The sequence below is a fragment of the Megalobrama amblycephala genome, linkage group LG4 (genome assembly GCF_018812025.1).
Source record: "Megalobrama amblycephala isolate DHTTF-2021 linkage group LG4, ASM1881202v1, whole genome shotgun sequence".
NCBI lineage: Eukaryota > Metazoa > Chordata > Actinopteri > Cypriniformes > Xenocyprididae > Megalobrama > Megalobrama amblycephala.
The window spans coordinates 506,129-520,000 of NC_063047.1; the positions used below are offsets into that span (position 1 = coordinate 506,129).

At 38.1% G+C, this 13,872-nt stretch overlaps 1 protein-coding gene across 1 annotated transcript in view; it reads right to left on the minus strand.

Moving 5' to 3' along the window:
• The window catches only part of mbd2 (methyl-CpG binding domain protein 2), a 45,252-nt gene that overhangs the window by 26,985 nt on the left and 4,395 nt on the right, over window positions 1-13,872 (minus strand). The window contains exons 2-3 of the mRNA XM_048186669.1: window positions 6,043-6,202; window positions 1,193-1,330 (exon numbers count right to left, since the gene is read on the minus strand). Of these exons, the coding sequence (XP_048042626.1) occupies window positions 1,193-1,330; window positions 6,043-6,202 (298 nt within the window). The remainder of the gene's footprint in view (window positions 1-1,192; window positions 1,331-6,042; window positions 6,203-13,872) is intronic.

Here is a 13,872-nt window from a genome sequence, read left to right on the forward strand (position 1 = left end):
TTAAAAATAATTTTTTGTTAATTGAAATAAAATAAAATATAAATATTACAAGAAAAACAAACAAAAATAGAAATGAACTTATTAAAAATCATTTTTGTTAATTGAAATAAAACTAAATATAAATATTAGAAGAATAATTTCTATTTTCATTTAAGTTCAACTATTAAAAATATTTTTTGTTAATTGAAATAAAATAAAATATAAATATTACAAGAAAAACAAACAAAAATAGAAATGAACTTATTAAAAATCATTTTTGTTAATTGAAATAAAACTAAATATAAATATTAGAAGAATAATTTCTATTTTCATTTAAGTTCAACTATTAAAAATATTTTTTTTAATTGAAATAAAATAAAATATAAATATTACAAGAAAAACAAACAAAAATAGAAATGAACTTATTAAAAATCATTTTTGTTAAATGAAATAAAACTAAATATAAATTAGAATAATTTCTATTTTCATTTAAGTTCAACTATTAAAAATATTTTTTGTTAATTGAAATAAAATAAACAAAAATAGAAATGAACTTATTAAAAATCATTTTTGTTAATTGAAATAAAACTAAATATAAATATTAGAAGAAGAATTTCTATTTTCATTTAAGTTCAACTATTAAAAATATTTTTTTGTTAATTGAAATAAAATAAAATATAAATATTACAAGAAAAACAAACAAAAATAGAAATGAACTTATTAAAAATCATTTTTGTTAATTGAAATAAAACTAAATATAAATATTAGAAGAATAATTTCTATTTTCATTTAAGTTCAACTATTAAAAATAATTTTTGTTAATTGAAATAAAATAAACAAAAATAGAAATGAACTTATTAAAAATCATTTTTGTTAATTGAAATAAAATAAAATATAAATATTAGAAGAAAAAAAACAAAAATAGAAATGGAACTATTAAAAATAATTTTCGTTAACTGAAATAAAGCTGAAATAAAATAGAAATATTAGAAGGAAAGCTCAAATGATTATTAGAAATGTTGTTTTGGAACTAAAACATAAGTTCAAGGTGAGGCACTAAAATTAATGAAAAAAAAAAAAAATTAAAATAAATTAAATCTCCATATGAAAAAACGAACAAACATGAGAAAGGCACGTAACATGATGACTAAATCATAAACTGAAGTGAAATGTGAGCGCACAGAGACGTCACTGACGCCGGCGAGACCCTGACCTGTCGCGGCTGCTCTGTGGCTCGCTGAAGGTCCGTCTTCACCTTGTTGTTCGGATGATTGACCACTTTAGTGACCGGCTGCTTAAAGATGGAGGCCGTTTGCCTGATGGGCAGCGCTGTGTTCAGATCCGGCTTTCCCTGCGGACACACCAAACGTGGAACGGAAGACTTCTCGTTATCAGCTTCTCATGATCAACACACACACACACACACACACACACACACACACACATTTAAACAGGGAAACACAAAGTTTTAGGACTGAAAAATATTCAAAACGAAGAAATGTTATTTTGCTAGAAACTGAACAAGAAGAGATTCAGACTGTGCTCGAATCAGATATCAGTAAATGAGTGACGGATCTTGGGATCTTAATTGTGACTCGTCATCGATCATGTGACACAGATTCCTGCGCTTCCATTAAAGCAGAACATATTGAGAGACACCAATAAAAAACACTCAAACCTTCACTGAAAATCTCATGTGAGTGTATTATTATCAATGAAGCAAAACTAAATTAAGTGAGGAAACTAACAAAATGTGTGTGTGTGTGTGTGAGGGCGAGACGCAGGGTGAAATTCAGGATCATCCCTTGAAAAAAAGGGATCATTCAGGGATCAGAGTGAAACTCTTCAATGAGAAACGTCACATGATGAGTCACGCTTTACACACCGTTCACCTCGACACAAGAGCGTCTGCTGAAATGAAAATGAAAGCGTATGAACACTGAGATCATATCAGCTGCGAGTCCTGAGAGAAACGGCAGACACACAGACGACTCGTGAACATGAGAACACACACTCACACACACACACACACACATCATGTATTTTCATGATAATAAAGTATATTTATAAAGCAATGCTCATCGACAGCCTTCATCACTGCACACAAGAGTGTGTTGTGTGCCTCATTCTGTGTGAGAAACACATCAGCTGACAGACAGATGTTTTCAGACACTCGACTGATGTTATGAAGTGAGTTTGGAGTAAAACATGTTATTAAATGTTGCCATTAAACGCTTCTCATGTGTGGGATGATGTTTGATGTGTGTTTCTTTATCAAGCGACTCAAACTCTCACTGAGTGTGTGTGACGTCTGGATTAGTGTGTGTGTGACGTCTGGATTAGTGTGTGTGACGTCTGGATCAGTGTGTGTGACGTCTGGATGTGTGTGTGACGTCTGGATCAGTGTGTGTGACGTCTGGATCAGTGTGTGTGACGTCTGGATCAGTGTGTGTGACGTCTGGATGTGTGTGTGTGACGTCTGGATCAGTGTGTGTGTGACGTCTGGATCAGTGTGTGTGACGTCTGGATCAGTGTGTGTGACGTCTGGATGTGTGTGTGTGACGTCTGGATCAGTGTGTGTGTGACGTCTGGATCAGTGTGTGTGACGTCTGGATCAGTGTGTGTGTGTGTGTGTGTGTGTGACGTCTGGATCAGTGTGTGTGTGTGTGTGTGTGTGTGACGTCTGGATGTGTGTGTGTGACGTCTGGATCAGTGTGTGTGACGTCTGGATCAGTGTGTGTGACGTCTGGATCAGTGTGTGTGACGTCTGGATCAGTGTGTGTGTGTGTGTGTGTGTGTGACGTCTGGATGTGTGTGTGTGTGTGTGACGTCTGGATCAGTGTGTGTGTGTGACGTCTGGATCAGTGTGTGTGACGTCTGGATGTGTGTGTGACGTCTGGATCAGTGTGTGTGTGTGACGTCTGGATCAGTGTGTGTGACGTCTGGATCAGTGTGTGTGACGTCTGGATCAGTGTGTGTGACGTCTGGATGTGTGTGTGACGTCTGGATCAGTGTGTGTGTGTGACGTCTGGATCAGTGTGTGTGACGTCTGGATGTGTGTGTGACGTCTGGATCAGTGTGTGTGTGACGTCTGGATCAGTGTGTGTGACGTCTGGATCAGTGTGTGTGTGACGTCTGGATCAGTGTGTGTGACGTCTGGATCAGTGTGTGTGTGTGACGTCTGGATCAGTGTGTGTGTGACGTCTGGATCAGTGTGTGTGACGTCTGGATCAGTGTGTGTGACGTCTGGATCAGTGTGTGTGTGACGTCTGGATCAGTGTGTGTGACGTCTGGATCAGTGTGTGTGACGTCTGGATCAGTGTGTGTGTGACGTCTGGATCAGTGTGTGTGACGTCTGGATCAGTGTGTGTGACGTCTGGATCAGTGTGTGTGACGTCTGGATCAGTGTGTGTGTGACGTCTGGATCAGTGTGTGTGACGTCTGGATCAGTGTGTGTGACGTCTGGATCAGTGTGTGTGTGACGTCTGGATCAGTGTGTGTGACGTCTGGATCAGTGTGTGTGACGTCTGGATCAGTGTGTGTGACGTCTGGATCAGTGTGTGTGTGTGTGTGTGTGTGTGTGTGACGTCTGGATGTGTGTGTGTGACGTCTGGATCAGTGTGTGTGACGTCTGGATGTGTGTGTGTGACGTCTGGATCAGTGTGTGTGTGACGTCTGGATCAGTGTGTGTGACGTCTGGATCAGTGTGTGTGACGTCTGGATCAGTGTGTGTGTGTGTGTGACGTCTGGATCAGTGTGTGTGTGTGTGTGTGTGTGACGTCTGGATGTGTGTGTGTGACGTCTGGATCAGTGTGTGTGACGTCTGGATCAGTGTGTGTGACGTCTGGATCAGTGTGTGTGTGTGTGTGTGTGACGTCTGGATCAGTGTGTGTGTGTGTGTGTGTGACGTCTGGATCAGTGTGTGTGACGTCTGGATCAGTGTGTGTGACATCTGGATCAGTGTGTGTGACGTCTGGATCAGTGTGTGTGACGTCTGGATCAGTGTGTGTGACGTCTGGATCAGTGTGTGTGTGTGTGTGTGTGTGTGACGTCTGGATCAGTGTGTGTGTGTGTGTGTGTGACGTCTGGATGTGTGTGTGTGACGTCTGGATCAGTGTGTGTGTGTGTGTGTGTGTGTGTGTGACGTCTGGATCAGTGTGTGTGACGTCTGGATGTGTGTGTGTGACGTCTGGATCAGTGTGTGTGTGACGTCTGGATCAGTGTGTGTGTGACGTCTGGATCAGTGTGTGTGACGTCTGGATCAGTGTGTGTGACGTCTGGATCAGTGTGTGTGTGTGTGTGTGTGTGTGACGTCTGGATCAGTGTGTGTGTGTGTGTGTGTGTGTGACGTCTGGATGTGTGTGTGTGACGTCTGGATCAGTGTGTGTGACGTCTGGATCAGTGTGTGTGACGTCTGGATCAGTGTGTGTGACGTCTGGATCAGTGTGTGTGACGTCTGGATCAGTGTGTGTGTGTGTGTGTGTGTGTGACGTCTGGATGTGTGTGTGTGTGTGTGTGTGACGTCTGGATGTGTGTGTGTGTGTGTGTGTGTGACGTCTGGATGTGTGTGTGTGTGTGTGTGTGTGTGACGTCTGGATGTGTGTGTGTGACGTCTGGATCAGTGTGTGTGACGTCTGGATGTGTGTGTGTGACGTCTGGATCAGTGTGTGTGTGACGTCTGGATCAGTGTGTGTGACGTCTGGATCAGTGTGTGTGACGTCTGGATCAGTGTGTGTGACGTCTGGATCAGTGTGTGTGACGTCTGGATCAGTGTGTGTGTCGTCTGGATCAGTGTGTGTGTGTGTGTGTGTGTGTGTGACGTCTGGATCAGTGTGTGTGTGACGTCTGGATCAGTGTGTGTGTGTGACGTCTGGATCAGTGTGTGTGACGTCTGGATCAGTGTGTGTGTGTGACGTCTGGATCAGTGTGTGTGTGTGACGTCTGGATCAGTGTGTGTGACGTCTGGATCAGTGTGTGTGACGTCTGGATCAGTGTGTGTGACGTCTGGATCAGTGTGTGTGACGTCTGGATCAGTGTGTGTGACGTCTGGATCAGTGTGTGTGACGTCTGGATCAGTGTGTGACGTCTGGATCAGTGTGTGTGACGTCTGGATCAGTGTGTGTGTGTGACGTCTGGATCAGTGTGTGTGACGTCTGGATCAGTGTGTGTGACGTCTGGATCAGTGTGTGTGTGACGTCTGGATCAGTGTGTGTGACGTCTGGATCAGTGTGTGTGTGTGACGTCTGGATCAGTGTGTGTGACGTCTGGATCAGTGTGTGTGACGTCTGGATCAGTGTGTGTGTGACGTCTGGATCAGTGTGTGTGTGACGTCTGGATCAGTGTGTGTGTGACGTCTGGATCAGTGTGTGTGTGACGTCTGGATCAGTGTGTGTGTGACGTCTGGATCAGTGTGTGTGACGTCTGGATCAGTGTGTGTGACGTCTGGATCAGTGTGTGTGTGACGTCTGGATCAGTGTGTGTGTGACGTCTGGATCAGTGTGTGTGACGTCTGGATCAGTGTGTGTGACGTCTGGATCAGTGTGTGTGTGACGTCTGGATCAGTGTGTGTGATGTCTGGATCAGTGTGTGTGATGTCTGGATCAGTGTGTGTGATGTCTGGATCAGTGTGTGTGATGTCTGGATCAGTGTGTGTGTGACGTCTGGATCAGTGTGTGTGACGTCTGGATCAGTGTGTGTGATGTCTGGATCACTGTGTGTGACGTCTGGATGTGTGTGTGTGACGTCTGGATCAGTGTGTGTGACGTCTGGATCAGTGTGTGTGACGTCTGGATCAGTGTGTGTGTGACGTCTGGATCAGTGTGTGTGACGTCTGGATCAGTGTGTGTGTGACGTCTGGATCAGTGTGTGTGACGTCTGGATCAGTGTGTGTGACGTCTGGATCAGTGTGTGTGTGACGTCTGGATCAGTGTGTGTGACGTCTGGATCAGTGTGTGTGACGTCTGGATCAGTGTGTGTGTGACGTCTGGATCAGTGTGTGTGACGTCTGGATCAGTGTGTGACGTCTGGATCAGTGTGTGTGTGACGTCTGGATCAGTGTGTTACCTTGCTCAGGCTGAGGATGTCGCTGCGCAGTCTCTGTTTGTTCTTCTGCATCTTGCTCGGCATCATTTTGCCGGTGCGGAAGTCGAAACATCCCAGATCCACAGTGTTGCCAAGGTAACGGGACAACTGCGGTTTACTCCGGAACTTCTTTCCTGTGGGACTGGAGGAAAAATAAACAACATCAACATCAACATCAACACCCTGACCGACTTAAGCTAGTTTATTTTTAAAACCTCAGAAACTGTTTATATTTCGTAATATGAATTATTAATTTTTTTATGTTTTTTTTTTTATGTTTTTGAAACATTTGTGAAATATTTTTATAAATAATATATTATATATAATTTAAAAGAGCCGTTTTCTGTGAATATATAGTAAATAAAATAAAGTAAAAATTGTGAAATATTATTCCAGTGTAAATCAGCTGTTTTCTATGTGAATATATAGTAAAGTGTAATTTATTCCTGTGATTTTAAGCATCATTACTCCAGTTTTCAGTGTCACATGATCCTTCAGAAATCATTTTTAGTTGCTGCAGAAGGGAAATCAAACACACGTCACGTCTTCTGCTCACATGAAATAAATACTTGGCTCTTTAAAGCACATTCGTGATCTTACTGTAAATGATTCTAATGTTATTACAAACACAATAAAAAGCATTTCTCTTCATAATCATCATCAAAACGCCTCTGAAAGCACAGCTGACATCATCAGTGCCTCTTGTTTGCTTCATATAGAGACACTTTCACCATTCAATCAATTTATCATGGAGAAAATCAGTCAGTCGAGTCACTCAGAAACACGTCACAGAAGTGAAGCTGAGACTGTTGCTGTTTTCCAGCCAGAGACTGAAGCACTAATCTGCAGCAGATAAAGCACACGGCCTCAGGAGCACTGACTGACCCTTGATCCCGACCCACACGCCAACCAGCGGCTGCAGCGACCCGCACGCCTCCGTGTGTGTGTTTACTTACTTATGTCACACAAAAGGCTGTTTTATTGGAAAACACATAGAAGAAATTAAAATAATCATAATAGCAGATACAGACTTCAATGAAAATAGTATTATATTCAAAAGTATTTAAAAATTATATTAAAAGGGACCTATAATGCTCCTTTCTCAAGATGTAATATCAGTCTCTGGTGTCTCCAGAATGTGTGTGTGAAGTTTCAGCTCAAAATCCCCCACAGATCATTTATTATAGCTTGTCAAATTTGCCCCTATTTGGGTGTGAGCAAAAACACGCCGTTTTTGTGTGTGTCCCTTTAAATGCAAATGAGCTGCTGCTCCAGAAGAGGGCGGAGCTTTAACAGCTCAACAACAACAAAGCTGGAGAATCTCACGCAGCCAAAATGAGGATTGTCAGTAATGGTGTTCAGCCTTACGGTCCTTAAAAAGTGATTTCTGTAAAAGTTAATATCTCTCTTTGCATTGTATCGATTGTATTGATATTGTATTGATATGTATCGGATTTAAAGGTGCCCTAGAATCAAAAATTGAATTTACCTCGGCATAGTTGAATAACAAGAGTTCAGTACATGGAAATGACATACAGTGAGTCTCAAACTCCATTGTTTCCTCCTTCTTATATAAATCTCATTTGTTTAAAAGACCTCCGAAGAACAGGCGAATCTCAACATAACGCAGACTGTTACGTAACAGTCGGGATCATTAATATGTACGCCCCCAATATTTGCATATGCCAGCTCATGTTCAAGGCATTACACAAGGGCAGCCAGTATTAACGTCTGGATCTGTGCACAGCTGAATCATCAGACTAGGTAAGCAAGAACAACAGCGAAAAATGGCAGATGGAGCAATAATAACTGACATGATCCATGATATCATGATATTTTTATTGATATTTGTAAATTGTCTTTCTAAATGTTTCGTTAGCATGTTGCTAATATACTGTTAAATGTGGTTAAAGTTACCATCGTTTCTTACTGTATTCACGGAGACAAGACTGTCGTTATTTTCATTTTTAAACACGTGCAGTCTGTATAATTCATAAACACAACTTCATTCTTTATAAATCTCTCCAGCAGTGTGTAATGTTAGCTTTAGCCACGGAGCACTATCAAACTCATGCAGAATCAAATGTAAACATCCAAATAAATACTATACTCACATGATGCGACACATGCATGCCGTATGCATGACGATCATCTTGTAAAGATCCATTTGAGGGTTATATTAGCTGTGTGAACTTTGTTTATGCACTGTATTATAGTCGAGAGCTCGGGGGGGCAGGGAGCGCGAGATTTAAAGGGGCCGCAGCCTGAATCGGTGCATAGTTAATGATGCCCCAAAATAGGCAGTTAAAAAAATGAATTAAAATTAAAAATTAAAAAATCTATGGGGTATTTTGAGCTGAAACTTCACAGACACATTCAGGGGACACCTTAGACTTATATTACATCTTGTGAAAAGACGTTCTACGGCACCTTTAAAACCACATTTGGAAGTGGCTCACATCGGATGTGAAAAAAAAATCGTATCTCGTGTGGATTTTTGTGTTTACACGTGTGTAACTAATTCCGATCAGTGTCAGATGTGAGCAAAAGATCGGATTTTTTGTGGCAGTGTAAACGCAGCCTTTGAGTGTCGTAACTTTGCAGATGTTGTTTATGCTCAAACAGCAACATTACACACTAACTAAAGTTACAAAAGTCAAATCATAATCAAGGACCCCTTTATAATTTATATTTTAAAAAAATGAGCAATATTTTCTTATAACCATACATGAAAAATAACAATTTTACAAGCTCTTTCAGTTTAATAAACTTTTTTATATTTTGCTATAAACGTGCCTTTATTTGGTGAATGACAGAAATGATTAAAGAAATACACAATATGGAAGATTGACTTATTTTGAGACTTAAAAATAATATATACTGTAATGTGAACGATAATAAAAAAAATATTGTGAATATGCCTTTTTCTATAGTTTTTATTATTATTATTTGTTTTCCCCTTTTTTCTGTAATTTCTTATTTCTTGAAAAATCAATAAAGTAAAAAATAATGTCCATTAACCTGTTAAACCCTCACAGACATGAAAATAAATGTAATTTATGAATTGCTTTAAGTTGGTTTGGTTTTAAATCATTTATTACTGCAAAAGTGAAACACTTCAAAACATGAAAGTGAAAAAAATGACTGTAAAGCAAATGTACTGAACTAAATATCTTTTATTTTGTAGAAAAATGTATATTTTACAAAATAATTTAGACTATAAAAATCAAAGCCGGATGTCAAACCAGCTTGTGTTACAAATTTGAGGTTGAAATCACAAAAATCGAGCCGCTAAAAAAACGGTTTTAAAGTTGCGTTTCCATTTCCAAAGTTCAATTTCAAAACATTTTTCACAGGATGAATTTTGACTGTTTTTTGAGCTTTCAAATGATGCCTATTTATGATAATAACAAAAATATTTGATGAGGAATATGCAATAAAAAAGTCCTGCTACTCCTAAATAAATGTCTGAATAAAGAGAAGTAGAGAGAAGAGGAAGGAAGAGAGAAATGTGAAGTGTTTTATTAGTTGCACAGATTCAACAGGGATCAACGAACACAAAAACAAGCACGATTCGGCACATTTAAACCCTCCAGAGTGCCACAATTCACTTCATGACCTTTGACCTTCACAGAAATAACACTGATATTCCGCAGCCCAGTTTAGATCACAATCCAACGTCAGTGTGAATATTTATATCTTATCGCGACTCACACACACACACACACACACACACACACACACACACACACGATATGCAAATCTCTGCTAATGCTTTCGTTTTACTCTGTCTAAACATGAGAAGCAGCACATGTGCTGAAGGACCGCGCATGAGGAGGAAACATTCGGCCACGGGCAACACAGATATAAATACATTTTATGGCGCTGTAATTACAGTAATATGTGCACTAAATAGTAAACATGACGTCTGGATGATAATCAGGAGCAGAATGAGACACAGACACCTCCACAGATCACACGAAACCAGCATCTGAACTCCGCTGGAAACTGAACTCTTAATTATGATTATAATGTGTGTGATGATTGTTTTGTCATTATCTGAAGATTTTAAGAAAGCAACAAGCTGGTCTAATCATTATTCAGATCAATTCAAGTTCTTCTCATCTGATCAGTGCAGACAAATAAATAATATTTCTAATATAACAAATACAAGAGAAATTAAATGCTAATAAAGTGTCATTTATAATGAATAAACTTGTGTTTTAACTGACTGTAGTTTATCTGAGCTCAACAGTTCAGCAGCAGTGACCAGAATCTGTCCACGAACACTAGATGAGTCAGAGATGAGTCAAAACTGAGAGAAAACACACACACACACACACACACACACACACACACACACAGGGCAGGGCCTATCTGTCTTTGACATGCACGAAGACACAGTTAGTGAACCGCAGCCGGTCTGAGATCTTCTGAGAGCCGGTATCAGTCGTGACGGAGCGACTCTGACTCCATGAGAACGATCTGACCGGCGTCGAGCTCAAGACAGTCAGAAATCTCGCCGGATCAAGGGTGTTTCCGGTCGGCGTTAACCAGACAAAAGGACGTGCGGGAGATCCTCGGGGAGAGGGGGAAGGGAGCGAGTTTCATTACATGAAGAAACAAATGCCATCAAACAGATTGTCACTCTGATAAACATCTTATTTTTCATTTATTCAGTATTTTACTTATTTTGGGTAAATTATTCCATTAAAAAAAAACAACAACAACAACAAAAAATTGTGCTATCTTTTTATTTAATTTATGTAATTATTAGGGTGAATTATTCAATTAAACAAATCATCCAATATATTATTTATTTATATATTTATTTGTTTGTTTATTTGGGTGAATTACTCCATGAGAAAAATCATTCAACATTTTATTTTATTCATTTTATTTTAAATTTTTTAAATTTTTATTTGGGTGAATTATTCATGGCAAAATCAAGTATTTTACTTACTTACTTATTTATTTGGGTAAATTATTCCATAAAACAAAAAAACAAAAATAACATTGTGTTATTTTTTAAATGTATTTATTTATTAGGGTGAATTATTCCATTTTAAAAAAATCATTCAGTTTTTTTATTCATTTTATTTTTATTGTGGGATGAATTATTCAATGAAAAAAAAATTATTCCATATTTTTTAAAAAGTACTAAACAATAATGGGTTCAAACTGAAAACATCAATTATCAAATAATCAGCGATCTCAGATTGATCGAATGTTGTCTGATCAGCCAAAATAAATACATTTTTAAAATCAAACTGTAAAAAATTATCCTTAATAATTGTATTATGTTGATTTACATTTGTAATTATTAATATTATTATGTATTTATTACAGTTATTATTTGAGTCTAGTTTATAGTCATCACACCACACATCTGTACCTTATTCGTTCAAAGGTCAAAGGTCACTAATGAAAACCCTAATATATACACACACACACACACACACAAACAACTAGAAAATACATAATAGTTGTTATTATTTACTTTATTAATGATCATTATTATTATTTGTCTGTGTATGTGAGTTTTCACTAGTGACCTTTGACCTCTTACAGGTACAGGCAGGAATTTATTTATTTATTTATTTATTTATGCCATGTCAGCAACAAAGCTATTTTCAGGTCAAAGGTCACTAGCAAAAATCCTAATATATTCACAGAAATAATAAAGAGATAAATAAGTGTTTATTATAAATCATTACTGAACGATGTATTATTAATGTACTGTCAGAGCAGAGGAACAGCTTCATGATGAAAGTGTCAAACTCGCGTCTCAAACACACATTTGAGCGCCGCAGCAGGAAACACACTCACAGGATTTTACTACAGTTTTCCATCTGCATAAAAACCAACCGGTTCGGCGTGTAGAAGAATGAAGCAGCGTTTATTGGGAATGAATGACTCAGTAACAGTTTGCACAAGTTACACCAACAGGAAGTCGTCTCTCGTCTCACGGCCCGAGTGAGAAACACTGAAACTAATGAAGCTCCATTACAGCAGACGAGACATCCTCGAGAAACAGGTCGACCGAAGGGTGTGTGTGTGTGTGTGTATGCATGTGTGTGCGTGCGTGTAAGTGTGTGTGAGTGTGAGTGTGTGAGTGTGTGTGCGCATGTGTGTGTGAGTGTGTGTGTGTGTGCGCGTGTGTGTGTGTGCGCGTGTGTGTGTGCGTGTGTGAGTGTGTGTGTGTAAGGCGGCTAATCCCAGAAGCCTTTAGTGTAAGCAGTGTAGTCGGATCCACCTCTGACCTCTTAAAGACACGGGCTTTATGGCTTCCGCAATGCGAAAAACACTGAAGGAATCATGGAATCTAGTTATGAATATCATGATATCAAAAGTAGGCTGTAGTTCATCTGAGAGTCTCTTCAGCAGCGCTTCGTTTCATCTGCAGACACACACACACACACACACACACACACACACACACACACACACACACACACACACTCACGGCTCTTCACTGCAGCCCGATAAAATAAAAGTCTGGTTGAACTTGAAGAAACTGTGACAGAAATGTATTATTATTGAAATAATTATAAGGATTATCACAATTTTTAGTAAACCAGTGTGGCGCAGCATTTTGTTTGCCAAGAAAACTCAAATCAAAGAAATTGTTTAATTTTCATTTGATTATATTTTAAAAAGATACATTTAATTATTTATTTTTTATTAATTCTAAAACTCTAAAATGGAAACCAGAATAATAATTCAAATGGAAAACATAAAACATATTTCATGGGGCCCTAAAAATATAATTTGTTAAACTTAAACTGTTAAATTGTATGAGTTTCCTGAATTTATTTAATTAGAAATGCTTTTTGATTACTAACATTTAATTTAATCATTAAACAATTAAATAAATTAGATAAATTAAAATTATTTATGTTTTAATAACTAAAATAGACAACACAGAATTTCTGGGGGAAAAAATGCTTTTTGGTTATTAAATTTAAATAATAAAACCATTAAAACAGAATCCAGAATAATTAAAATGAAAAACAAAATTTAAGGAAAATAAAACAGAATTTGGGAAAAATTTGGCCCTAAAAATGTAACTTTTAATAAATTTAATAAAGTTTCCTGAAATTAATTAATTAATTAGAAATGCTTTTTGATTACTAACATTTAATTTAATCATTAAACAAATAACAAATGAATTTAGAAAAAAAATAAAACATTTCATGGGGCCCTAAAAATATAATTTGTTTAACTTTTACAAAATTTTTGATAAATTGTATAAGTTTCCTGAATTTAATTAATGAGAAATGCTTTTTGATCACTAACATTTAATTTAATCACTAAACAAATAATTGAATTTAGAAAAAAATGAAACATATTTCATAGGGCCGAACATCTGCATGTTCAGATTTGTTGTTTTTGTTTTTCTAATGAAGGCAAAGTGTGTCACAGAGATGTAAAAACACACAGCACTGCTTTACATGATCAATACAGCCGATGCTTCATTTACATTCCCCTCAAGAGTGAACGAACTTCAACATCTTCAGAAATCTCTGACGGGCAAAACCTGATCATCACTGAACACAAGCAATGCAGCGCTCCGTCTGAACAGGAAGTGATTCAGAGCAGAAACGCTGCGTGACAGATCGATTCTGCCTCAGAGCTCAGCTGATTCTGTTCAAATCTGCATGAAATCAAAACGGATGATTCTTATTTTCTTTATGGAATATTGCAGTGTTTATTAAAAATGATTTATCAGTGCACACCATTATAATCTTGAATCAGAATATCTTCCTCTTGCAGCATCTCTTCTCTGATGATGAGGGCGGGGCAACCTGT